Source organism: Oratosquilla oratoria, chromosome 8 (genome assembly GCF_046742065.1).
Source record: "Oratosquilla oratoria isolate Oo_2021 chromosome 8, ASM4674206v1, whole genome shotgun sequence".
In the NCBI taxonomy this organism is placed as follows: Eukaryota; Metazoa; Arthropoda; class Malacostraca; order Stomatopoda; family Squillidae; genus Oratosquilla; species Oratosquilla oratoria.
Genome location: NC_134784.1, coordinates 53,561,851 through 53,589,423, shown reverse-complemented (window position 1 = coordinate 53,589,423; position 27,573 = coordinate 53,561,851). Strand labels below are relative to the sequence as shown.

Sequence of the window (27,573 nt, the reverse complement as noted above, 5' to 3'; positions counted from 1 at the left end):
ATCACACACTCTCCCAAACTCTGTCACCAACTTCCTCAATCCCTCCTCCGATCCTGCCACAAGCGCAGTGTCGTCCGCAAACAACAGCTGGCTCACCTCCCACTTTTCTCCATTTTCCTTAACCATCTCCAATCCCTGACCCACTACCCTTGCATTCATCTCTCGCACCACCCCATCCATGTATAAGTTGAACAGCCAGGGTGACATAACGCATCCCTGACGAAGTCCCACCTTTACCTCAAACCACTCACTCTCTCCATTTCTAATCCTGACACAAGCTCTACTACTCTCATAAAAACTCTTGACAGCTCCCAAAAGCTTTCCTCCTATCCCGTATATCCGCATAACCTCCCACAGTGTCTTTCTGTCTACCCTGTCGTAAGCCTTTTCCAGATCCATAAAGGCCCAGAAAACATCCTTCCCCTTTCCTATAGCTTTCTCACGTATCTGTCTTACCACAAAAATCTGATCTACACAACATCTACCTGTCCTAAACCCACACTGTTCCTCACCAATTACTCCCTCTGTTCCTCTCCTAATCCTCTCAATCAAGATCCTCCCATAAGCCTTCCCAACTACACTTAACAAGCTAATCCCTCTGAAACTACTACATTCACACTTGTCCCCCTTTCCCTTGTAAAGTGGAACTATACAAGCACTCCTCCAGTCCTCTGGCACTCTACCTTCTCTCCAGCACACATTAAATAACCTCACCAGCCAGTCTACCATCACTATACCTCCTTTTTTAAGACATTCTGCATGGCATCCATCCATAACAGGTGCCTTACCTGCTTTCATCATCTTAACTGCTGCCTTCACTTCATCCTTCCTTATTTCTCCTCCATTTTCCTCACTCATCACTCTCATTTTCTTAGCATTTCCCACTGCAGCTATCTTTCCTTCCCTATCCTCCTTCACATTAAGCAACTCCCTAAAATATTCTGCCCATCTTCCCCTTACTGCCTTCTCCTCCATTATCATCTCTCCATCTGCACCTTTTACCTTTTCTTCTGTACTTGATTCGCCTCCTCTTCCTCTCTTAATTTCTTTCCAAAACATCTTTTTATTACTTTCAAAATTTGCTGTCATACTCTTACCCCATTTCACATCTGCTCTCCTCTTTGCCTCCTTTACCTTTTTCTTTACTTCTCTTTTCTTTTCCCTGTACGTCTCATATGACTCCCTGGGAGACCTTAATGCTAGGGTAGGAAAGGAGCCAATTGATGGAGTGGTTGGGAAATGTGGAGTTCCAGGAAAGAATCGTAGTGGAGAGTTGATGGTGGAAATGTGTCTAGAAAGAGAGTTGATAGCAAATACAGTGTTTCGGAAGAAAGTCAAGCATAAGTACACATGGGAGAGGGTGGTGGAGGGAAAGGTGGTAGATAGAGCTTTAATGGACTATGTAGTGGTAAATAGGATTATGATAGGAAGAGTTAGGGATGTACATGTGCTAAGGGGAGAGGGTGGGGGAATATCAGATCATTTTCTGGTGGAAGGTAAGTTGAGAGTGGAGGACAGATGGAGGAAGAGGAAAGGGACAAAAGGTAGGGAGGTGCTTAGAGTGAACTCTTTAAACGAAGAGGAAAAGGAGAAGGAGTACAAGAGGAAGCTGAAGGAGGAGTGGGAGGGAGTGAAGGATAGAGTAGAGGTAGGTGTGGAGGAGGAATGGGGATGGTTCAAGGAGGGAGTCACAAAGTGTGCAAAGATGGTGTGTGGAACAAGAAGGTCAGGAGGAAATAGAAGGAAGGGTAGTGAATGGTGGGATGAGGAAATGAAGAAGGTTGTAGAAGAGAAGCGAGCTTACACAGATTGGTTACAATATACATATATATATATATATATATATATATATATATATATAATATATATATATATATATATATATATATATATATATATATATATATATAAAACAGAAACCGAACATATTAGGAGGAACAAAATATTTAGCATTATTTTTGCCAATCTAGCATGATTCCAGCTGCTGTCTAACATATTCCCACATAAGAAACTTGGCATTTTCTTAAGTAATTTCTCGTCATTTCCATTCAATGTGCTCAAACTATTGTGCAACGGACAATAGCATTATAAACAAAGTTAACGTGTGTTTCTACCCAGAATGGTGCAAAGTTTTCCCGCCAAAGTGGTAAAAATAAAACAAATTTGACACAGTAGTTTTACTTCAGTACAACTTTTCACATGACTTATCCTACAAGTCATAGAGCGAAACGGTATACCAGTTTCTCAATACAAACATATACTAGGGGGTGGAGGAGGGGCTAGGGGAGGTAGGAATCGAGTGGGCTTGAAAAAGAAAGTCTAGGATCAAGCTAGTTTGAGGGGGAGTGGGAGAAATATATGCTAAGGAGTTGTGTGGTGGTCAGGGGTACATAGCATTACACAAGATCGCGCAGGGCAGTCAGTACAATCGACAATACAAATATGGTTCAAGATGGCAGGGTAAAAGTCTTCGGGGGTGATACACCATTGACCAGGAAAACTGATGGATTTTGGGTGAATGAGGAGGTAGAGGTGGATGAGAGTATAAAATGAGGGCCAGGTCAGTGAAGTCAGCGAAGTGAAATCCTACACGATTTTACAAAAGAAGGGAAATATACACAAAATGATACACGTCAAATCTATGATGAATTTTTTCTTATTACCATCACATTGTTATCATCGTCATCATCATAGTCATCACCATCTAAAGACAGACACGTGAGCTTCGGTGATGAAAGAGAGAAAATGAAAACTTATAGTAAGGTAACAAATGTTTGATGGTTATCTTGAGTATCGTTTCAAAGTCGTATCGAATTTGATGGATGGATCGACCCCTCAGCTATTGTCAACTAAACTTCTATTGCTGTGCTTCATTCACACTATGAAATGAATCACGATCGTTACTCCATATAATTAAATAAGGCGAAGATCTTTCTCACCTCTGTACTCATTTTTGTCTTGTGTTCTTAAGTTTTTATTGAATGACAGTGATAGAAGGAATTTATTAAAGACATGATTAAGAAAATAAACAAATAGATAATTAGCTTAGTGATATTTTTTCGCTCTGTTTGGAAGTTAAGATGATTAATTAAGCCGTGCTACACTTAAATTAAAGTTAAAAGTTGTTTAATGTATGTTCATGGGAGTGTGGTACGTAACTGGTGTTTACATTCTAAGTCAAATTCTATTCATCTAGATCAGATGATACGATGGAATAAATGTGTTACAAATAGAATTATTTATGCTCGACATGAGAGTGAAATGAAAAGGTCCACTCATCCTTGGTTGGATCGCGGCAGTCTTCATAGTGTGAATGAAGCTTTATACTGCAATATGGCGCCGCTAAGATCTTCCTGAACCGTCGTGAATTAATTCGATTTGAAACGAATTTTACTCCTCGAGTGCCCGTTACATCTTTCAAAAAGAAGAAATGAGACTAAATAATTTGGGCATCGTTATATCAAGAGTAATCAAACAGTAGGTCAAAGTTGTGGGATAGAGACAAATCGTTGGTAGCCATTCAATTCATAACGGTTTAGGAAAATGTCCTCAGGATGACGCGTCTGTTGTATTTTCAATGGTAATGTTTTATGAATATATATCTATATATGTATTATATATGAATATATACACATGACCTTAATATCTAACGACAAGTTCCTAATCACAGGGACCAACGAGGGTACGACAATTTCTCTAATGAATTAGAATTAGGAAAAATGTAATATCAAATAGAAAACCTGAATACGAATCAGATACAGAAGTAATAATGACGGAAATCATTTCCAAAAACAAATTAACATTGTTGTGTAAGATATGATGAGAGAGCTAAGACCTAGAGTTCAAAAATTAAAAGTCAAATTGAAAAATGAGACTTGAAAAGCACTCGTCTGCTAAAGTGTAATGTATCCTAAAAGATGTTTACATTTATAAAATTCGAAGTGTGTTGACAGTCAAGAAAACTTTGGCCTCATGGAACAAAAAACGTAAAATAGGCAAAAAAATTAATTGGCCTAACTTTTAGGTCAGTCAAGTGGTGGTGTTTGAAATGAATATAAAATGTAAATACTAAAATCTATAAGAAAAGAAAAATGAGCGATGAGAAAGAAGAAGAAATAAGAATCAATTTGCATAGTTGGGAGCATTCGAGAAAAAGAAATCAAGAAAAAAAAAGAAAATAAAATCTAAGAGGCATGATGTAAGTAGATGGCACGAAGCTAGGTAGGCTACAAGAAGCAAGAGTGGTTCACGAGGAAGCGTGTGAAGGCATTTACAAAAGAGTAACGGGTTCACTAAAGGGCGATATTTTTTCATATATACACAAAACTCCACGATCTGAAACTCTAAGGGATGAAAACATAGCTGCTAAAAAAGAAATGAAGAAGAAAACTGTACAGAAGAAGAAGAAGAGGAAATAGATAAAAGAATGAGGGTGGGTGAAAAAGCAGCAGACGTTGTCTAGATAAAGCGATGTCACATGGGCATACTTTCATTTTTGTTCTATTTTCTCACCCACGCAGTTCACAGTGATTTTTATGCTACATCAGCAAATATAAACAGTGGCCATGAATAAGGATAGGGAATATACATATACAATGCCACGCAACTACACGAGAACTAGGAAAATTGTTGTCAGTTATTGTAACCACTTTAACTGTGTTGACGACGACAAAGAACAAAAATATACACGATTTTAGCCCATGTAACCGCTTCTTTAAATCTTTAGGCACTTTATGCTGCTTTCAGCTGGGTGTAGTACATTCTTTGTGTAAATGTGTGTATTGGTATCCTTATTATCAAGTATGTAGTGTGTTTGGGGAGTGCTTAGGTAAGAAGTTTCCCTTTTTTTTTTTACAGAGCTCACAAAATTGACTAACTCAAAACTTTGTCTAGTATGGGTAAAACTTCAGGGTTTAAAATAAGATTAAGGGGAGAAAAAACGGGTGTTACATTGCCATTACACAGTGTAAAAATGCAAAAGCATGATCAAGTGTGTGCAACGCTGCCAAACATCAGTCTTGTCTTGTCCAAAGCAGCAAGTCGTCATGACCTCCTGTCCCCTCTCCTTGGGTCCCATTGTTTCCTGTGTCGTTGCTGCCATTTTTCTGATGGCGAATTTGTTTTATTTGCTTTTATAAGAGTCACCTTCCATAACTAATTTGAGAAACATGCAACAGTCGTTCCATGAAAATTCTCGATGTCTAAAGTTTGAACTCTTTGTCATCGGAAGATCTTGGAAAGGAACAATGAAACAAGACTCTAGCGTGTCATTTGAGCCAAAACTTTGTTTTGGTTGCAATCTGTGGGTATTGCTTGTTCATAATCTGTCTTGTTTCTTGTGTATACTGTTGGAACTGTGCATGTGTTTCAGTACAGACGAACAGTCACCATGCAATGACCACATATTTGGAGGACTTTTCATGTATGGCTGAGGCTAAACTAACTTTGGGGTCTGCCACTTGTGTTCAAAGGAAATATAGATAAAGATACACAGACACAAACGGCTTTCCGAGGCACCACGTTCTGGAGGCGGCTGTGAGAACAAATAATAAGCCAGGATCTCCAGAGAGTGCCCAACACGGGTTGGGAGGAAGAACAACAAAGAGAAAACGAGGAGGATGGAATGAATCAGTCCTGATTTGGAATTGTACGTCGAAGCTGGAAAAAGAAATCTGTCCAGGCTTTCCTGTTTGTTTTTTCTTGTGACTTGACACTTACAACCATAATACAACCGCTCACATTTGCAATTATCCTTCTTTTAGACAGCCCCGGAAAGTTGTTATCAGTTACAGGGAAGGCTGTTTCCTGTTGAAGGATTTTCCTCTTTCTTGTCATACTTCAAGAAAGATAGACAAAATTAGTTGTAGATATTTGTACTATTCTTCTTGACGTCATCTCCTCCCCGAAGAATTGGAAATCCAGGGCTATCTTGGTCCAGGAAAAGCGGACTTCAGCTTATAGGGCACGATGAAGACTTCTGGATTGGCCCGCGCTTCTTGCCTGCAACGAAGAACTTCAAGAAACAGCTTAAGGGCCTCCTCAAACGATTGCCAGGGTAACCGGCCTAAAGCATGCTATATATGACACTCATCACGCTATATTGTCAAGTATGAAGCATCTGGAGTAGTCTAGAGTTGTGCTGTCTTTAAAGCTGTCATCTAGTTTATATAGCTACGCTCACTCAGCTACCATTAAACTCTTGTTGCTATGATCTATTCCAAGATGACGGAGGCTACCAATTTCATGAGAGGAATTAATAAGAAGTAGATAAATGCAATATTCTGGAGAACTAAAATTGCGGTTGCTAAAGAAAACATCTGAGTCCAGTGTTGTCTTACCTCTCCAGTATTTTCCGACTGGCTTTCAGATCTTTTGACAGACTCCGCAGGCGTTCGAGAAGGCGATGCCAAGCCCGACAAAGTGTTCCCTTCTACTTTAGCGGCTTCTGGCCTATCTGCATTACACAACAGATCATTGTTAGAGGATTGAACCAAGACTTCTGGGGCTGTTGTTGTCGTTAACTCAGCCTTATATTCAGCAGCGGCCATTACCTTCTCATCCCCTGTTCCTTGTGGAACTAAGGGGGGAGCTAATGTTGTCACTGGTTCATGTGTAGGTGATAGGGAAGAGGAGTCCAGAATTCCTCCAATATCATCACAGAATTTAGTTGCTACCATTGTTACTTCCTCACCTCCAGGGCATCCCTTCTTAAAGGGTTTTGCCGGAGGGTCTGTTAGTTTTCTGTTTAAGGCATTCTCTAAAGATCTGTCACTTGTTTTAGAAAGCTGTGGGTCTGTAGAAGGGAAGCCTTTGTCCCGTGCAAGGCCGGTTTCATCATATGTTATTTGTACTTTCGTGTTGGTTGTTGCGGTGCATTGCTCTCTTGTGCCAGTAGCTTTGTGAGTAATATTAACATCACCCTGACGTTTTGTTTCATCACTCACTTGAGTATTAGATAAGAAGTCTTGTCCCTTGTTTGGTGTTTCTGAGTGTTCCCCTTCTTCCTGTAACTTGTTTTGGTCCTGTGGTGATTCAAGGTGATGCGTGTGAGAAGTCTGTTCACGTTCATTTTCTCTTCTTTCGCCTGGATGGTCGTGACTCTCCGTTTTATCTGGTTGTTGGGGTATTCTCTTCATCTCTGCTCTGTTCAACGGCTGCGGCTGGGGAGTTTTAGGACTGTGTTCAACTTTCTTGTTGTCCGGGGTTTCTGTTCGTACTGGAGTGCCTAGGGATTCAGATTTTGATGTTTGGGTCTGCACACGAGGAATCTGTGATTTAAGCTTTTTTTCTTGTGTCTGTACTTGGGCTTCGCCTAAGTTGTGACTAGAGGATTTTTCATGTGATTGTATACCCAAGAGTTCTGACACCGGAGCTTGTGTGTGACTCATATTCGTTTTGTCCTCATGAACTTGGACTTGCGAGGCAGGGTTTGGAGGTTTCTTATCTGACATTTGTGACTGTTTTTGGGACTGAGAACCCTTTTTTACTTGTTTTTGTGTTTGTTTTGGGCTCTGGGGAGGCTTTTTACTTGCCCCTTGTACTTGCTTTTGTTGTTGCGTGGATTTCCTAACTGGAGACTTTGCTTGTTTTTGTTGCTGGGTTGGTTTCTTCGTTGGTGTTTGTGCTTGATTTTGGGATTCAGGTGATGTTCTTCTCTGTTTTTGATTTTGTGGTTCTGGCGATGTTCTAGTCTGCGTTCGCTTTTGTGTTTCTGATTGTTTTGGGGGTTCTGTGGATGTCTTACTTTGTTTTTGTGTCTGCTTATGAGGTTCGTGCGATTTCGTCGTTGAGGGTTGTGTCTGGTTTTGAGGATCGGGTGGTTTTGTAGTCGAGGTTTGGGGTTGATTTTGAGGATCACTGGGGGATTTACTTGAGGAAATTTGGTCATGGGATCTTTTGGTTGCTGTTTGTGGTTTACTTTCAGGATCGGGGGATTTGCTCGCGGTTGCTTGCGTTTGCTTCTTGGACTCCGAGGGTTTCTTTTTTGATGTTCGTGGTGTCTTCTTAGGTGGCGTGGACTTCTGAGTTTGATTCTGAGGCTCAGGTGATTTTCTGACTGTTGTTTCAGTGCGGGGATCAGGTGATCTTCTGACTGTTGTTTCACTGTGAGGATCAGGTGACTTCCTCTTTGGGATGAGAGATTGTTTCTGGGGTTCGGGTGATTTTCTAGTTAATTCTTGTGCTTGCCTCTGAGGTTCTAAAGTTTTTACTGTAGGAGCTTGTGTTTGCCTTTGTGGTTCAGGTGATTTCCTAGCTGGAGCTTGGGATTGCTTCTGAGGCTCGAGTGTCTTCTTAGTCGGAGTTGGTGTCTGTTTTTGATGTTCGGGTGTTTTTGTAGTTGATGCTTGTGTCTGTTTCTGAGATTCGGCTGATTTCGTAGAGGGAGCCTGTGTTTGCTTCTGGGGTTCAAGTATTTTTGTAGTTGGAACTTGAGCTTGCTTTTGAGGCTGAGTTTGTTCTTGTAGCTGAGGAGATAAACTCTCATGTGGTGTTGCTTGGTTCTTTTCTATTGTTTGTGTCAGCTCTGGTGGTTCTGACAATTTACTTGTTTGTGAAAGTTCATGTTTCTGTGGTTTGGGTGACCTTTTTTCTAGCATTTGCGTTTGGTTTTGTGGTTGTAGGGAATTTCCAAGAGCCTGCATTTCCTCTTGAGATCCATGTGGCTTGTTTTCTTGTATTTGTTTTAGAATTGTTTGGTCTTGTCTTCTTTGTGTGGTGTCCCCTGTGTGCTTCGGATCTGTCGTTGGATTGGTTTGAGACTCTGCTTTCTTAGTTTGATTGGAATTCATACTTTTTTCTGATTTCTGACCACGAGGAGGTTTGACTGGTATGGCTGTAGCTTCCAAATTAATTTCAGATTCCTTGCTGCTTGCTTGTTTTTCACCTTCAGCTATTGAAATATCTTTGACAGACTTTGCATATTCTCCTCCTGTGGTTTCATTTACTATTATCTGACTATCTTTATCGACTGTTAGGACATCTTGCTTGGCCTCATTTTTGGCTTTCAAATTCCGATTGTCAGAATTTTCATTATATATCTCTTGAGCTTGGTTTTCTTCTATTTGGGTATTTGTGGTAACCTTTGGGGTATCATTTTTGGGTAACGGAATTTCATGTTTCACCTCACACTCAACAAGTGGAACTTCGTCCTTTGTTGTCATGGTATTATCTTTGACAGCTTGGATCTCGTTCTTGGTAACTCGGTTTTCATTGTTAACAACTTCGTTTTCATTTTTGACAAATTGGGTCTTTTCCTCCACCAACTGGGATTCCCTCTCTGAAACTAGAACTTGGCCCTCTGCAACCGATACTTCATTCTTAAGTATTGAAGCCTTTTCTTCAACCACTTGAGCCTCATTTTCAGTTATAATGGCCTCAGTTTTGATTTCAGGAATTTTACATTCGGGTTCTTCTATTCTTCTGTCTGTGGTCTCAGGTTTTTCATTTGTATCTTGTGTTATTACAGCTTCAGTAACTGGGATTTTACTTTGAACCTCTAAAGTTTTCTGTTTGAATTCTTGCACTTTTTCTTCTATATTTTTTGGTTCTTCACTGAGCTCTTGTGTTTCTGTTTTGGCGATTTTGCTTTCTTGAGACTCAGTAATATTCATTTTTGGAGCTAAATTTTGCGTACTGTCATTAACGGTTTCTTTACATTCTGCAGCATCAACTGGAGGTGAATTTTCAGATTTGGAGTTATCCGCAAATTCTCTCGTCCTCGTCTCGCCTGTCTCCTTTCTATCTCCTGTCTTTTTAATTTCGTTGTTTTCATTTCTATCTGTTTTTTCTTCTTCATCTTGTGGGTCTCTCTTGTCTTCTACGTTGTCAGTAGTCTCTCTCTTACTTCCATCCGTTTTCTCCCTTGTTTTTCTCTCCTCTTCTTCAAATTTCTTTGCATTCACTTTTTTATTAAGTTTTGTTTCTTTTTCTTTCTCTGGTATTCTTTCATCTTCTGTTTCTCTTTTTTCTATGTTCTCGTTTTGTTTATCATTCAAACACTTCTCTTCTGTTTTTACTTTCTCTTCTTCTCCTTCTTCTTCTTCACTTTTTTCGTTTGGTTTTATTTCCTCTCTTATTTTTCTTTCCACTTCTATCTCAATTTCCTCTCCTTTTGTTTTATAATCTCTAGTTTCTGCTTCTTTCGTTTTCTCGGTTGCCACTGCTACCTTTCTTTCTTCCCCTTCCTTATCGTGTTTCTGTACTTCCTCTATTTTAACTCGAACCTCTCGTTTCTCTTCAACATCGCCTTTCTCTCTTATCTTCCCGTCCTTCTCATTTTTCCTTTCCTCGTGTTTCTCTTCGCCAACCTTTTGGGAAGCATGACTCTCTTCCTCGGTACTATGATCAGACTCCTCTGAGCTCTGGTTTCCCTCCAGCTCAACAAGGTTTTCTTGCTTCTTGGGCCTAGAACTCGACTTCCCTCTTTCATTGAGGGACTCTATGCTCCCGAAGTTCTCCTTCCAGTCTTCCACAGACTTCCAGTTCGCTGGGAAAGAGGCAGACTTGTTGATGATGGCTGCGATGTTGTCGTAGTCATTGAGACTCATGGCATCGTACGTACTGCATCGCCATAACGTTCTTTGGGGCGCGACTCGAGGTAGTGGAAAGAGTTTCTCGATCGAGTTCTCGCGTGACAAGTTTAGGGGAGACATCGAGTCATGCTTTTTTATTCTTCTTACAGGAGAAGGAGATCTTGACAAAGCCATTTCGTACTCACAGGAAGGCTTTTTTGCTTCCTGGACTCCAGTCTCTTTGATTTCTGGTTTTGCGGTTACGTTTTCATCTTCCAGGCTACTGGTTCCAGTACCAGTAGTCTCTTTTGATCGAACTTCTGCAGAGGCGGTGTCATTCTCCCCTGGAGCACTGAGAGACTCCTTGTTTTGGTTTCCGTCGGAGTCCTGAATGATCTCTACAGTTTCATGAACAGACTCCCCCTCAGGTTTAGTAGATCCTTGACTGGTCTCGCCTATATGAGTGGCAGGTTGATCGGACTCTGTTTTTCGTTCCCCACCAGTTCGTGAAGACTGGTTCAAGGCTTCCTTTCCCCCTGTTGATTCTGGTTTGCAGGTCATAGGGTTGGCGCTTAAAGTCTTCAGGTCATTCACTTCTTCCTGTTCACTCTTTTCAGTGGTTTCGAGCTCAGGACAGTGAGGAACCTGAGAAACGTACCTACGCTTTACACCTTCATCTAACGTATTATTTTCTGATGGCAGCTGAGAGTTTTCTGCCTTTTGTGAACCAGAAGCAGAGGATGGCCTTTCTTGTAAGCTAGAATTGTCTTCAGAAATCATAGTTGAGTGCTTTTGTAATATTTCTGGTGAGTCTTTCTCTTCTGCCACTCTAATATCATCAGTGTTCTCCACCGATGAAGTCTTCTTCTCTACATCTGTCTCAGACTCTGTTGTATTTGTATCTTGCGCTAATGGCCTCTCTTGTATGTTCACATGAACCTTAATGAGCCTTAGACTTGACTTACCAGGTTCCCCTTCGGTTTTCAATGCGTTAGAACCAGCAACCCCTCGGGAATTCTCGAGCGTTACTGACCCCTTGACCACATGGGAACTTGGAGGGACAAGAGTTTCCTCCGAGGTCGCTGGCGAAGGCGCGGGGCTACTTGTCTTCGAAGTGTCTATGGGACTGGGAGGATAGGCAGCGTCTCGAGACAACCTTTTGTCCAGCCATGCTAAAGACGCGTCTACCTTTGCCAGACAGTCATCCATGGCATTCTTTCGATTGTCATCGGAAACAGCAAGGTTCGGCTCACTGTTGGACTTGAGGGAAGAAAACATCTCTGTTTTCTCGTTACTTTGAGTGACCTTTGGTGTCGGAGCTGCGGGCGAACCGTTGCCCTGCTTACCCATACTGATTCTGTCAAGAGCTGCATTCAGTTTCTCCATGCGTTCCACCATCTTGTTCGTAACAACTTCGCTTTTGACCGGGTGACTATTTGATTCAGCAAGAGTACCTGTGTCCTGCGCCTTTCCCTCGATGGTTGCATCATACACAGCTTCACTGTTATTTGCAACATGCTCCTCATCTTTGTTTGTGATGTCAAGGTCTTTGACGCCCGAATCGTCGTCTTTTGGACAGCGTTCGGCTTCTTGCTCCCGTTGGTGGGGCTGACTGGCATCTTCCTGTGGATGTGATTGACGTAAGACGGTGGAATCAGAGGAGGTAAATGGAGATGAGAAAACCAACTTGTTAGAACTTTTTGGGTTAGTCTCAGATTCTTTCACACATGAACTCACAGCCTTGGGGGTCACATCTTTATCTATAAAGACAGGACTGTGCACCACACCGGGCATACTAGTAGAAACTATGGAATCAGATTCTAGTGTGATTATAACTGCGCTTGTACTTACAAGAGGGTCTCCTACTTTAGACGAATCTTCGGCAAGTGATTGTGTTTTGCTCAACTGGTCTTTGGATTGTGGAGTTGTTCTCTTTTCGTCTTCTTGTTTTGGGTTATCTTTTTCTGTGCTCTCTTTTGTGTTTGAGTCGTCTGGGATCTTGTTGGCGTTTGACCTACCTATGGATTGTGTGTGGGAGCCTTGTGGAATGACATGTGGAGAGATAGTTTGTGACTCTTTCGTGAAATTTGTGGTATCTTTAGACTCATTTTTATGTACCAAACTGGTGTCAAGCTCGTCTCTCGGCGATGGAGTAACGTTTTGTCTTTTTCGTGGATGTGAAGTTGTCACCATCTCGTTTGTATGTATTTGGTCTTCGGGTTCATCTGACTGGGTTTGTTGGCTTTGTGGGCCGTTTGTGACAATTGTTGTGGTTTCTTGTTTATTTTCACATAGCTTTTCAGTTTCTAGTATGTTTACAGGTGTTGCATTATAATTTATTTCTTGAGGAACTGTCTTAGGGGAGTCTGATTCAAATCCAAGTGGGTTCTCGACATCAGAATCACTGGTTAGCACTGCTAGTTCATCCAGCTCTTTCATCATTGTTTCACTGTCATGCGATTCGTTGATTACTGTTGATATTTCATCATCCAACTCGGAGTGTAAACTGTCGTCCTCCTCATCGAAGTCCAGATTCGTTGAAGAGTAGTCCTCATCCAATTTCGAGGAAAGATCTTCATAAGTCAGGTCTGTGTCGTCATCAATCTCACTCTGTGCATCTCCAAAATTTCCCGAACTGATCTCGTCCGTTCTTTCGATGTCTTCGTCCTCCTTCTGCCGACTGTCACAAGAGACGAATTCCTCCGTTAGTTCACTCTCGTCGTCATTTTTTTCTTTCTCGTCACTATAAGAGTTTTCACTCACATCCCACCATGCCTCCTCTTTGAACATGTCACTTGCTTTCATCTCGTAGTCAAGTTTAACACTGGGCATCACTGGAATATCATCATCAGAGTCAGTCTCCTCACTTTCACTTTCACTCTCACTATTTTGGTCATTTCTCCCCTCTGTTCTCTTTTCCTCCCACCACGGAGTTTCCTTAAATAAATCACGAGCACTTAGAACGCGAGTTACTTCATTGACTTTCCCTTTGTCTTCTTTACCACTCAGTCTACTCTTCAACGGATACACCATCCCCTCCTCGTCACTACTATTTACTTCCTCCTCCCCCTCCTCACTACTCTCCTCACTGGAGCCTTCCCCTTCACTGTCCGAGGTCTGTCCTAGGGTCCTCCTGATGTGGCGTGTGATGTTCACTTTAGCCCACCATGGCACCTCCACTCCAGGTTTCTCACCTCCTGGGATGAGCAAGGCCGTACTTCCACTGTGGACAACAGAATCATTGGCCTCTTCCCACTCATCTTCCGATCCCTCATCCTTCTCACCTTTAGGCCACTGTGCAGCCCTGAAACTTTTTTTTAATCCTCCTATCCTTTTCTTGAAACCCTTGTTTTCTTCCCTTTCCTCAGCGTCCTCCTCTAACCACCAGGGCTTGTCGTCATCTTTGAAAAATTCTCTGGCCGAGATAACTTTCTCCTTCTTGTCTTCGTTCTCATCGTCGTCATCCCACCACGGTTTGTTGTCATCTTTGAAGAACTCTTTCGCCGATATGACCTTTGGTTTTTTGTCATCGTCTTCGGTCTCCCACCAAGGCTTGTCTTCCTTGAAGTATTCTTTGGCAGGGATACCCTTATTTTTGTCTACGTCCTCCACCGCATCTCTCCACCACTCCTCGTCCTCCCTGAAGAACTCGTTGGCCGATATGACCTCACAGCGGGAACTGTCGTCATCGTCCTCTTCTTCATCGTCGTCCTCCCACCAAGGCTTCTGCTCTTCGTTCAGTAACTGTTTGACGGTGATGACCTTGGGTCTGTTCTCGATCTCCTCCCACCACGCTTCCTCTTCTTCCTTGAAGAGCTCCCTCGCCTTGATCACTTTGGGTTTCTCATCCCAATGCTCCCAGAGAGAATCCTCCTCGCCTTTGAACACCTCTTTGGCATCCAACACGCACACGGCATTGGACATTTTCCAGTAAGCAAACTCCTCCTCTTCGTCCTCTTGAACATGTCCTTCCTCTTCGTCGCTGTCCTCGAGGTCCTCCTCACAGGAGGCCATGTCCTGGTCGTCGTCGGTGGAGGAGGAGGACAGCTCACCGTCTTCATTGCTATTGTCGTCCTAAATTAGTATACATGCATTCAGAATCTAGCGTCATAGTATCACACCTAACCGTGAAACTAAAAACATGGCTTTGTAAGTTAAGGCCATTTTATTTGTCTAACGAGCACACACTATAAATCTCTAGAACAGGGGGAGCCACTGAAACCTGTGGGGCTATTGACACTCTTGGGGATAGAAGTCCACCAGATTTATTTATTTATTTATCTTATTATTATTATTTCCATATATTTTTTTTTGCAAGGGGATTGAATCTGTAGAATTACTGTGTGATGACATACAGTAGGTTACAGTCTTTGAGTTGTCGAAAAAAAGGTCTGTGGAAGGTCTGACAACCCCTGATCTAGTCACAAAAGCAACGGCCAGGACTGTGTCCATCAAGAACGACATGATCAGACAGAAACGTGAGGCTCAAAAATGTCGACAAGATACGAAACGCGTCTTGACGTCACAAAACCCATTCCGTTTCCCTGATCGAGGGCTTAATTGAGGACACAGCCCTAGCCACAAGCCCTGGTTGGAGACCAGAAACTTTGCTTGGTACTTGAACTAGTGAGTGATAAGCATATTTGGTTACTACAAGACAACGTAGAACTGTATATTACATGAACATTGTCAAACCAAAACGACGCAACCTTAGTTCAGGATTACTTAGGATATCTAAGAAAATTCTCAAAAAAGAAGTTGCAGGAAGATATCATGACAATGGACAATGAAAGAAGTTCTAGGGGACGGGAACAGAAATTGTTGGGGGACACGAAAGATGACAAAAAAGAGAAAAAAAAAAAAAAACGAAAAAAAGAAAATACATTATAAAACTTAAATATAGTATAAGTGAGAATACGTATGTATGTAGATTATAAATAAATTTACATGTAAATGCATATACATATATATATATATATGTATGTATGTATGTATATATACATATATATATATATATATATATATATATATATATTATGTTTACGCATATATGTATATATATACACATATATATGTATATATATGCATATGTATATATATATATATATATATATATATATATATATATATATATATATATATCAGATAATCAAACCTAGTCGTCGCGAGCTTTGATCGTACGTCCAATGAGCGTGAATTACGCTCACTACTACGCTCAGGGGACCTGCGATTGAAGCTCGCAATGACCTGGTTTAATTATTTGAATTACATCGCTGCTAATAGCAATTTTTCATTATGTATATATATATATATATATACATACATACATACATACATATATAAACACAAGGTCTGCAAGGACAATTTGCCAGGAAGACACCAAAACAAACAGATCCAGGGGCCAGAAAGAGTAAAAGAGAGAGAGAGAGAGAAAGAGAGAGAGTGAAAATAAAAAAATGTAATTCAGTGATTCCATTTCTCTGTGAATATCATTTCTTATTGTGAATATTTACAGCTCGTTTCTTGCGAGGGGCACCGTTCTTGGCTCTACTTACTTCGAATAACCGAAATACATCTTCGATCGCAATGATCTTGTCCTCCTCGGGGCGAGGTTTCTTCTTGGCGAGGGACGCCATCTGTCGGAGGATTTCGTAGAACCCGCGTCGCTTGGCTTCTTCCCTCGGGTTGACTTCTGTCCCGTCGACTCGGGCGAACTGGTCCGCGCCAGCTGCCAGAAGCTTCGCCACTTTCTCTGCGTCGTTGTGTCTCACCGCGAAGTACAGATGCTTGAGGAGCTGTGCGTTGACGAGAGAGATCTATCCTTAGTTCGAGTGTTAACATAAGAATGGAGGTGATTGCAAGGGACCATAAGACTTATACTAGGTAGTCCCATACCCACCTTTACCACCTGTCATCCCTATCCATAAAGTTATCTAATCTTAACATAAGAATGGAAGAACTGTAAGAGGCCATAAGGCCTATACTAGGTAGTTCCATGTCCATCTTGCCACCTGTCATCCCTATCCATAAAGTTATCTCATCTTCTTGTGAAACAACCAATTAATTCAGTGCTCGCCACATTGTTACTAAGTCTATTCCATTCGTTAACTACTCTGTTGGTAAACCAGTTCTTGTCTATTTCCTTCTTAAACCTAAATTTGTCCAATTTAGATCTATTACTACGAGTCCTATCTTACTGTCTTGATATGATAACCTTGCCTGCATCATCCTTGTCAAAGCCCTTGACCCATTTGAGTACCTCTGTTAGGATGTTAAAATGAATTTTTATGAAAGCACTAACCAGAGCGTGTAGACAGATCACACGGATCCCCACCCACCAGATTGGTATAGACGAAACCCTCCTTATTCCTGATGGAGGTGTCAGGGTTCTCCTTGAGGAGGAGCTGGACTGTGTCAATACTGCCTTCACGAGCTGCCCAGTGAAGCGGAGTGTTCCCGTGCCAGTCACGAGCATCCACGTTGGCCCCAGCGTCCAGGAGGACCTCCACGATATCCGTGCTACCCCTGTAGGCGGCCAGGAGCAAGGGCGTCCGGCCGTGGTCGTCTCCAGCGTCGACGTAGGCGCCACATTCCAGCAGGACCTGGGTGATGCTCAAGGAGTCCTGTAGGAGGGGCGTTGTTAGTGTGATATCGAGAGAGAGAGAGAGAGAGAGAGAGAGAGAGAGAGAGAGAGAGAGATGGGAAGAAATAGGAAGAGATGATCTGTTGATATGCCATTGCATCTTCGAATTCCTTCGGGAAAAAAGTGACAGCATACTGAGAGACACAAATCTTGACTTACCTAAGAACATAAGAATGGAGGAGACTGCAAGAGACCATAAGGCCTATACTAGGCAGTTCCATGTCCCTTACCACCTTTAATCCCTATCCATAAAGTTATCTAACCTTCTCTTAAAACAACCGATAGTTTCAGCGCTCACTAAATGGTTACTAAGTCTATCCCATTCGTTATCCACTGTGTTGGTAAACCAATTCTTGCCTATTTCCTATGGAAGCCAAGTGAAATATAAAATAATCCAACTAAGATTTATATAAAGGAGAGAAGCATTTTGATATATAGATAGATCGGGATATTGAACGAGCGCTGGGATAGTATAATTGATATTTGCTATTTCTAAGACTATATTTGTTTAAATATTGTTATGTTCTTTTATATGTACTGTTGCGTTGATTCAACAATGGAAAATGGAAGTAACATGTATCATTGGTGAAAATATAAATCTCTGTTGTTATTCTAAATGTAGGAAAGCTGTATATGTATCTGTTTTACTCTGTCAAGAGTTTTTGTGTTGTTTTGTGATACCTTGTAAACAGCGTGATGTAACAATGTCCAGCCTCTGGAATCCCTGCAGTTGGGGTCGCCGCCCCACGCCAAGCCAGACGTGACCTCTGACTGTTCTCCCGTCCGGACGGCCCGGAAAAGTGCCTGTAGAGAAGAAAGAAAAAGAAAAGAAAAGAAAAAATCGGTAGAGCTAGACCGTTGAGCGTTTCCGTGACGTCATGTCGCTCAGGAAGCGTCGGCGTACCTGACCTTTGAGAGTTCGCGTGACTAAAATTGAATTTTATTAAAAATATTCTACATTTTTGTATCAGTAATATATATATATATATATATATATATATATATATATATATATATATATATATATATATATATCCTGTGTGTGTGAGTGTGTGTGTAGAGCCACAACCTGACGAAGAAGGAACCTTACCAGGTCGGAGTACACATTCCCGCTCTTATTCTTGATCGTCTCGTCGGCGCCGCTGTCCACCAGTTTCTCGACGGCCTCGGTGTGGCCCCACTTGGCGGCCATGTGCAAGGGCGTGTTCCCATCCGCGTCAGTAGCGTTGAGGGGCGCCCCACGGCCCATCAGGATGGACATCGTGTCTTCCATACCTTCCCTGGCTGCGTCGTGGAGGGGCATCGCGCCTGACTTGTCCTGAAGGAGGAGCGAGAGAGATGGTGGAATGTCCAAATGCGTGTTAGGGATAGGATTTGGATCAAGAATAGGGTTAGGATAAGGGTTAAGCATGGGGTCAGAATTAGGATCAGGATTGGGATTAGGATTGAGGAGAGGGAGGTAGTGATGGGTGATCCTATTTCTAAAAGTATCAAGAATGGGATTATTTACTAAATGAGGTGGGATATCATTCCACTCTTGGGTGATGCGGGGGGAAGGTTGAGTACTTACATAGGTTGCTGCCTGTTTGGTATGTGTTCCGTGCAAGTCCTTCTTTCAATTGGGAGACGGGGGGTAGAAGAGGGAGACGGGGGTGGGGAGAGGGGAGAGGGGAAGGAAAAAAAGGGGAGAGGAGAGATAGGAAGGGGAGAAGAGGGGAGAGGGAGAGGCGGAGAGAGGAGGGAAGAAGTAAAAATAGATCGAAATATAAACAGAAAATAAGAATAGAGAAAAAGAAGAAGATAAAGAGGGGAGAGGGAGAGAGAGGAGGGAAAAGTGAAAATAAATCGAAAAAAAAGAAAATTAACAGAAAAAAGAGAGGGGAGAGGGGGAGAGATAAAGAGAGAGAGAGAGATAAAGAGAGAGGAGAGAGAGAGAGAGAGAGAGAGAGAGAGAGAGAGAGAGAGAGAGAGAGAGAGAGAGAGAGAGACAGACTAAGAAGATAAAAAAAAAAAAATGGATCGAGTTCTTTACTTTGGCATTGGTGTGAGCTTTCTTGTCCAGCAGGGCCTTGGCCACGAAGAGATGCCCTCCGGAGGCCGCTTGGTGCAGGGGCGTCTTCTCCAGGTAGGTGTCGGACACGTTCGGGTCGGCGCCGTAATCCAGCAGGGCCTCTGTCACCTCCAGGTAGCCCTGCGGGAGGAGGAAGAGGAGCTGTAGTAGGCGGCGTTAACGAAATTGGCGCCATAGACTGGGGTAGTTGATATAAACACACACGCGGACACACACACACACACACACACACACACACACACACACACACACACACACACACACACACACACACACACACACACACACACACACACACACACACACACACACACACACACACACACACACACACACACACACACACACACACACACACACACACACACACACACACACACACACACACACACACACACACACACACACACACACACACACACAATACACACATACAAAAGTATGAGAACATAATCTATTCATTGTTGATGCTTGAAAAATCCACCCACAAACCTGCTTGGCAATCTTATGCTAATCAGTGTTGACATGAACAACGGGTGGAGCGACTTGGCCAATCACATCAAAGGCCAATCGAAAAAAGACTAGGTTATGTAAAAATGGTGGGCATTGTTCTCCTAATGTATTTGAAAAGAAATAAATATCAATAGAGCACAACCCATATACAAATGAGCTACTGAAGTTCACAACCCGCTTACTTTATAAAGTATCTTACTTTTAAAGTGTTAATATGCTATTGTTTGAACGATACACTTTTGAAAGAGAGAGGTACCTAGTTTTGATGGAGTGTACTCCCTAGGAATGATCATAATGGACAACTCACCAGGGATGGATCACAAAAGAAGAAGAAGAAGAAGAAAGAGAATAGGAGAAGAAAAAGGAGAAGAAGAAGAAAAAGGAGAAGAAGAAGAAAAAGGAGAAGAAGAAGAAGAAAAAGGAGAAGAAAAAGGAGAAGAAGGAGAAGAAGAAGGAGGAGAAGAAGAACAACAACAAGAACAAGAAGGAGAGGAAAAGGAGAAGAAGAAGGAGGAGAAGAAGAACAAGAAGAAGAAGAACAATAAGAACAAGAAGAAGGAGAAAAAGGAGGAGAAGAAGAAGAAGAAGAATAAGAGGAAGAAGAAGAAGAAGAAGAAGAAGAAGAAGAAGAAGAAGAAGAAGAAGAAGAAGAAGAAGAAGAAGAAGAAGAAGAAGAAGAAAGAAGAAGAAGAAGGAGAAGAAGAAAAGAAGAAGAAGAAGAAGAAGAAGAAGAAGAAGAAAAAAAGAAGAAGAAGAAGAAGAAGAAGAAGAAGAAGAAGAAGAAGAAGAAGAAGACGAACAAGAAGACGAACAAGAAGAAGGAGGAGGAGGAGAAGAAGAGGAAGAAGGAGAAGAAGAAGATGAAGGAGAAGAAGAAGAAGAAGAAGAAGAAGAAGAAGAAGAAGAAGAAGAAGAAGAAGAAGAAGAAGAAGAAGAAGAAGAAGAAGAAGAAGAAGGAGAAGAAGAAGAAGGAGAAAAGTGAACCCAGATGAACTTGTTGTTGAGCACCTACAGCGTCTGGCAGTTGGGGACCTACCTTGAAGGCGGCGTAGCAGAGGACCGGCATTCCGTACGGGTCCCTGGAGTTTGGGTCCGCCATGCCTTTGAGAAGACCTTGCACCGTCTTGGCATCCCCCGCCATCACCGCATTGACAAGAAACTCATTCACCTGAAAAAAGTAACAAATCCTCATTCGAAAAAAGGTCTTGGGTTTGTTTTCGGTATCCATAAAAATCTTGGCCATTTTCTTCTTAAGTCTAAAATTGTCCAATTTGAATCCATTACTACGATTTGAATTGGACAAAAATATAAAATTTGTCCAATTTAAATCGTAGTAATGTATTTGTATGGGACAATTTTTGTTTTGAAAAAAAAAAAAATTGGTTTACCAATAGAGTGGTTAACGAATGGAATAAACTTGGTAACCATGTACTGATCGCTGAAACTGTTAGTTGTTTTAAAAGGTTAGACAATTTTATGGAAGGGGATGAAGGGTGGAAAGAGATCTGGAACTGCCTAGTGTAGGCCTTATAGTCTCTTGCAGCCTCCTCCATTCTTATGTTCTTATGTTTGCCAGCCTCACAGCTAGCTCTTATCATTCTGAGTATTTTGAACTCCACAATAAAAAGTACCGCAAATTAATAGTAACGTCGGTAGCGATTCTTGAAAATTGAGGCTGGCACACATCTCTTTATTTACCTTGTTTTCAACTTTTCCCTATTATTTGTTTGTGCTTTTGTTTCTTAGTGGCGTGGAATACAGATGGAGTAATACTATTGGTTCGCAACCTTTCACACTCCATTCTCCCCTTATTGAATTCTCAACATTTATGTGGCTTGCCTTCATTTTTCCCTGAATCCTACACCCCCCCCCAAAAAAAAAAATATATATGTACATGCATATATATATGCATATATATATATATATATATATATATATTTATATATATATCTATATATATATATAGATAGATATATATATATACATATATATATTATATATATATATATATATATATATACACTGTATAGGGGGGAAAAGCCTATGGTATATGTATGTATATATATGTGTGTGTGTGTGTGTGTGTGTGTGTGTATGTATGTATGTATGTATTATAGTAATAATAATAATAATAATAATAATAATAATAATAATAATAATAATAATAATAATAATAATAATAATAATAATAATAATAATAATAATAATAATAATAATAATAATAATAATAATAATAATAATAATAATAATAATAATAATAATAATAATAATAATAAAATGGTAATGAAGAGACACTCTTTACTTTCTTACAAAGTTGACAATCATAACCATGAAGTAATAAATACTAGACAGAATAACCAGTGGGTGTTCTACATATAAAATCTGCGGAGGGAGATTACTTAAGTTGAATAAAATCATCTGGTGGCAGCTAGAAAAAATCAGGTCTGTTTAGTCCTTTCTCTGCAGATTGGGGCCTCCATCAGCCGAGTAAAATCATCTGGCGACTGAATAATCTTGAAGTGGCAACTCGCCGATAAAGGGATAACTATTCCAACATAATCTATTGCCTGTTGCAAATTCAACACTTCATGCATTTTTACAAACTCTTCATACAGGTATTTTCTTGATTTTTACTAGTGTTTCGCGGTCTTCCACTCCGTTGTTTTTATTATAATGGTTATTGTAACGATATCTGTCAAAAATCTTCGTGGCCTTTCGTGCCGCACACAACTTGAGAGGTGAAAGTCTACGGTGTTGACCCAACATGTTTTGTAGAAAATTATCCATAAGGCACAGTATAAGTAAGGTATGGGAAGTAGATTCACCTAGACATCTCACAGCTATGTAGTTAAGCTTACATTGGGCTCCGATCATGTTCATATTTCAGTTCTTATACCGAGTTTCGCCAGATTTAATGGAGCAATTTTTGTCGCGGAGCTGCATTTTAATAAGGATTTTTTTTTGCAAGTTCTTACTCATCAGAAGTACCAACATCATCAAAATCATAATCATAATCATATAATTTGCATAAACATTACTTTCCTTATTAGTGATACTATTGCTACGCTTGCCAGTACCATTGTTGTTTATCATTATCAGCACTAATACTATATTAGGAATTGCTGCATTAATATGATTAGTTATTTGATTATAATGGTATCTGATGAAGGGTCATCCCTGTCTCCCGTCCGGTGTCTGGGCCCGATACAATGCTGTGTCTTTCTGCATTGCTTCTGGCCCGGGGAGTGGGCAGGAGAGAGGGATGACCCTTTATCCACGAGGAGCTAAGAGGGAAACAAGGGTGGTGGATGGATAGGAGTGAGTACATGCCTTGACTGGCTACCTTCATTACAAAGCTACGGTTACACTAGTCAACGGAATGGTTGGATTCCAACGATTCAGTTGGATTTCAACGATTCAGTTGGATTTCCATTCCAACCTTGGATAAAATCCAACTAAATTGTTGGAATCCAACCATTCCGTTGACTAATGTAACCGTAGTTTTAGGGGTGAGGAAACTCTTAGTATATTGATAGATAGACTGATGAAAGAGAGGGAATACTTACCAAGTGCGTGAAGAGGACGCCCTCTTTGTTGATGATAGTGTGATCGATGCCTCGTTCTAGCAGAAGGCAGATCATGTCCGGATGGCCTCCCAGAACGGCGCTGTACAACGGGGTGTTGCCCATCTGCTCCTGGCGGCGGTGAGGGCGAGGTCGCGCGCAGAAGGGAGACAAAGATTGTGGGTATTAGCATTGGGATTTCAGTGATTTGGCCACCTCGTAACTGAAGGGAACTTGTTTTACACATGTGAATGGTATTACATATATAATTGTGTTTTGGTTTTTGATAACCATGTATAGCACAAACATATGCACACAGACGATCACGTACATTGGGTGTGTGTGTGATTCACCATGGTCTTGGGTCACGTGTTGGACTCGTGATCGACAGCTGGAGAGATCAGAGCTCATATATGACCGATCTATGGGTAATGCTGTGACCTTACACGCACACGCACCCCCAACTCCCCGTCCATGAGAGTTGGAGTAACGACTCGCAGCGCAGCGATATTAAAATTATTTCAGCCCCGGGCGGAATTCGAAACTGGACCGACGTAGTGGTGGCCGAAAACTCTATCAACTGCGCCATCGAGTCGTGTTGTGTGTGTGTGTGTGTGTGTGTGTGTGTGTGTGTGTGTGTGTGTGTGTGTGTGTGTGTTTTCTCTGCAGCGTCAGAGGGATTTGTCTTACTTGCGCATTGAGATTGGCTCCTTTATCGATGAGCAGCTTGGCGATCTGCACATGGCCATGTTGGCTAGTGATGTGCAAGGGAGTGTTTCTGTTGCTGTCAACGCAGTTAACGTTGGCGCCCCTGCAAGACACGTGACGTCATGTCGACGGTTTCAAGATTGGAATAAAGAATCTATGGCGGGATTCTATATGTACACTCAGTTTCTATAATTACTTTAAAAAAACAAACAAGGGTCAGATAATATCAAAATTATCACCACCACATCCACCATCACCACCACACTATCTACCACCGCTGTCAGTTACCCTCATTGTTACCACCATTACCACCTCTCCACTTCTCCGCCACATCAACATCATCACTGTCGGAGTCATCAGTACACCCATAATCACACATTTGCCTCAGCCATTCTACTTAATACATCACCATCGTCATCACCAACACTTTCACTATCGTCCCCTATCACCATCCCAACTAGACCAGTGGCTCTTACCCTGGGGGCCACGGCGACCCCAAAGGGAGCAGTGACTAGAATTTAGAGGGGGAGGGGGGCGCATGGCCTGCTCTTACAAGTTATACATTTCTATGTAATGTATGGAATAATAAAAAAGGATCAAATATAAGATAATTATTTTGAGTGCTAATTTAATGATAAAGTAAAAGGCTTCTCTTTATTAACATTTCATTATTATCTTTATTTTTTTATTTTTTGGGGGGACGGGGTAGGATTTGGGAGAAAAAATTCAATGGAAGCCACACAAATGTTGAGAATTCAAGAAGGAAAGGGAATGGAGTGAAAAAGGTTAAAAACCACTGGTAACAGACTCATCACATCCACCACATCCACCAAATTGCCAACACAGTGCATCTGTCTTCGAAGGAAGAGGGCCTTGTCAACAAACCTTTCCAGGAGAAGGTTGGCCACTTCGAACTGGCCTCTGGCGCATGCGTGGTGCAGCAGGGACCAGTGGAGGGTGCCCACTGTGTTCGGGTTCAGGTTCCAGTCCAGCCACTGGGCCAGGATCTCCGTGTCGCCTGATTCGACAGTCGACATGATCTGCTGCCCAACCTGTCGATCAAAGACAACAGAGTGGTTAGCTCATTTGATGGATAGGGATGATAGGTGGTAATGGTAAAGGAACTGCTTTGTGTAGGCCTTAGGGTCTCTTGCTGCCTCTCTCATTCTTATGTTCTTAAAGACCCATATCGGCATTGAATGTTTGTGCATACCGACAGAATTATATTAATGATAATGATAATTATAAAAGTTATCATGGGGTTTAGTGAGTGTAATCCTGTAGTTCTCACAAAGGCCGGTAGAGGTCCTTGTGGTCCTCCCATACATCTCTCTGGGAAGACAAGTTGACTAGGGGTGGGCAACCTATTAAAATGTGGTTGTCAAAACCAGCCAAATCTTTTATACAAAAATTTCTCGCGTGCCAAGAGAGTAAAATTTTAGTCCTACATGAGCTTCCCCCTTTCAACTCGTGGGGCCCCGCTGTCTAGCGTAGTATGCGGTGACCAATGGTCATACGAAAGAAATTAGAGACTTATTAGTTATCTTTTTTTTTTCTAAGTGAGCTTTGGGTCTCGCGTACCGGAAAAAAGTCGTTAATGGGCCATGTTTGGCACGCGTGCCAAAGGGTTGCCTACCCCTGCGTTGGACTGTCGTTTATGCTGTAACAGTGTGGATCTGTTTTTTATGTCCTCGGTTAGTAGTAACAGTTTCCGGCTTTATTGCTTCCCATCTTTAACCCGCGTGGATGTGCTGTGTCTTGCTGCATTCCCTCTGACCCAGGGCAGTGGGCGGGATACAGGGATGACCCGTCATCCACGAGGAGCTAAGATGAGAATGAGGAAAGGGTGGTGCAGGGGAGTGGAATGGGTGGGAGTGGGTTTATGCCTTTTGATTTGGCCACCTCACATGTAAGGGGGAAAAAGCCTTTGGTATATGGATAGATAAAATAGATAGGAATATATTACAAATTTCGTTATCTCTGGTGTCATGAATATTTTATTCAGCTGAAATTCAGACCCTGGACAGTATAGCCTCACGTAATCTCTGAGCTACGAAGGTGAATAAAATCGCCAGGCGGCACCGATAAGCAAAGGTAAAAGTCCCACCCGGTACGGAAGGAGAGTTATGTATATCTTGTGATCTCAGTTAAATAAAATCGCCTGATGTCATCAAGTACACAAATCAGTCAGGGATTCAATAGAGAAAGAAAAACTGCGTCGTTCACAGGATCAAATTTCTTATTAAAATGCTTTACATAAGAATGAATAAAGAGGAAATGACGAAAAAGGCGAATTAAAAATCAAAACGACAGATGACGAAATCGACGACTTTAGAGAAGCGTATTAGAATGAATAGAAACAAATTGAATTGAATATAATATAAAAGATAAGTCTCCGCGGTCCAGGGTGGTTTCGTCGATTTTGTTAAAACCCTTCAAGTGCTCAATCGGCGTGGCAATCTGCGGACACCTCCCTGTAAGCCTATTTCGCACATGTGTACATCATCATCCTGTGTGATATGTTGTTACAGGGGACAGCTAGATGTCTGCAACGGAAGCCATATTGTCGTTATTCAAATGGAGGTTGGAGGTACGAGTACATTTGCTATTGTGTTTGCGAATTTTGATGATTAACATTATATCATCTTGATACTTGGTATCTTTATAATCACTTTTGTCAATTAATTTGTGATATTAGGTTCTTTAGGGAAGAAGGAATCATATGAAGACATTGTATTAAATGTAGATACTTTGCAGTAAGTGAAATGCGCCAAAAATGGTGAGTTTGGAAAAGAAATATATACTAATGACAAAAATTAAACCATTTCATAGGTAACACATTTTAAAAATGGTACATGTCTGTAAGTCCTCCGAGGTCGTAAGTTCTCCGAGACAGTAAGCCTTTCGAGGCTGTAAGTTCTCCGAGGGTGCAAGTTCTCCGAGGGTACAAGTCCTCCGAGGGTGCAAGTCCTCCGAGGGTGCCAGTCCCCCGAGGGTGCAAGTCCTCCGAGGGTGCAAGTCCTCCGAAGTTGTAAGCCCTTCGAGGCTGCAAGCGCCTCCGAGGTCGTAAGTCCTACGAGGGTGTAAGTCCTCTGAAGTTGCAAGTCTTACGAGGTTGTATTATAAGTCCTCCAAGGTAATAAGTCCTCTAAGGTAATAAGTCCTCCAAGGTAACAAGTCCTCCAAGGTAACAAGTCCTCCAAGGTAACAAGTCCTCCGAGGCAACAAGTCCTTCAAGGTAACAAGTCCTCAAAGGTCGTAAGTCCTCAAAGGTCGCAAGTCCTCAAAGGTCGCAAGTCCTCAGTGGTCGCAAGTCCTCAGTGGTCGCAAGTCCTCAGTGGTCGCAAGTCCTCAGTGGTCGCAAGTCCTCAGTGATTTTCATGTTCCCTTGAGCTGACCAGGAAAAAATGTCCCTTGGGTTCGGCCTCGGCTTCGGCCTCGGGGCGGAACCCCAACATGGGATCCCCAGTACGGGATCCCTATCGTAGGATTAGAGCGCGGAGCGCTGCGCGCTGTTTTTGCAGCCAAGCCCCCGGCGAAGCCGGGTAGGGCGACGCCCGCGGC

The 27,573-nt window shown here is 41.9% G+C and overlaps 1 protein-coding gene across 8 annotated transcripts in view; it reads right to left on the bottom strand.

Moving 5' to 3' along the window:
• Positions 1 to 2,162: 2,162 nt before the first annotated feature.
• Positions 2,163 to 27,573, bottom strand: part of LOC143027732 (uncharacterized) — an 81,111-nt gene continuing 55,700 nt past the window's right edge. The window contains exons 5-16 of one of the 8 annotated variants that reach the window (XR_012966633.1): positions 24,895 to 25,061; positions 23,992 to 24,112; positions 23,305 to 23,433; positions 20,775 to 20,906; positions 19,187 to 19,345; positions 18,245 to 18,472; positions 17,836 to 17,958; positions 16,850 to 17,134; positions 16,067 to 16,306; positions 6,552 to 14,585; positions 6,339 to 6,454; positions 2,163 to 6,013 (exon numbers count right to left, since the gene is read on the bottom strand). Coding sequence is in view for 6 of the 8 variants with exons in the window: in XM_076189222.1 (XP_076045337.1) it covers positions 6,213 to 14,585; positions 16,067 to 16,306; positions 16,850 to 17,134; positions 17,836 to 17,958; positions 18,245 to 18,472; positions 19,187 to 19,345; positions 20,775 to 20,906; positions 23,305 to 23,433; positions 23,992 to 24,112; positions 24,895 to 25,061 (9,957 nt within the window). In the remaining 2 variants the exon portion in view is untranslated. Of the gene's footprint in view, positions 14,586 to 16,066; positions 16,307 to 16,812; positions 17,135 to 17,835; positions 17,959 to 18,244; positions 18,473 to 19,186; positions 19,346 to 20,774; positions 20,907 to 23,304; positions 23,434 to 23,991; positions 24,113 to 24,894; positions 25,062 to 27,573 lie in introns of those variants that run through there. The other 7 variants (XR_012966634.1, XM_076189223.1, XM_076189224.1 and 4 more) reach the window with 7 other exon arrangements.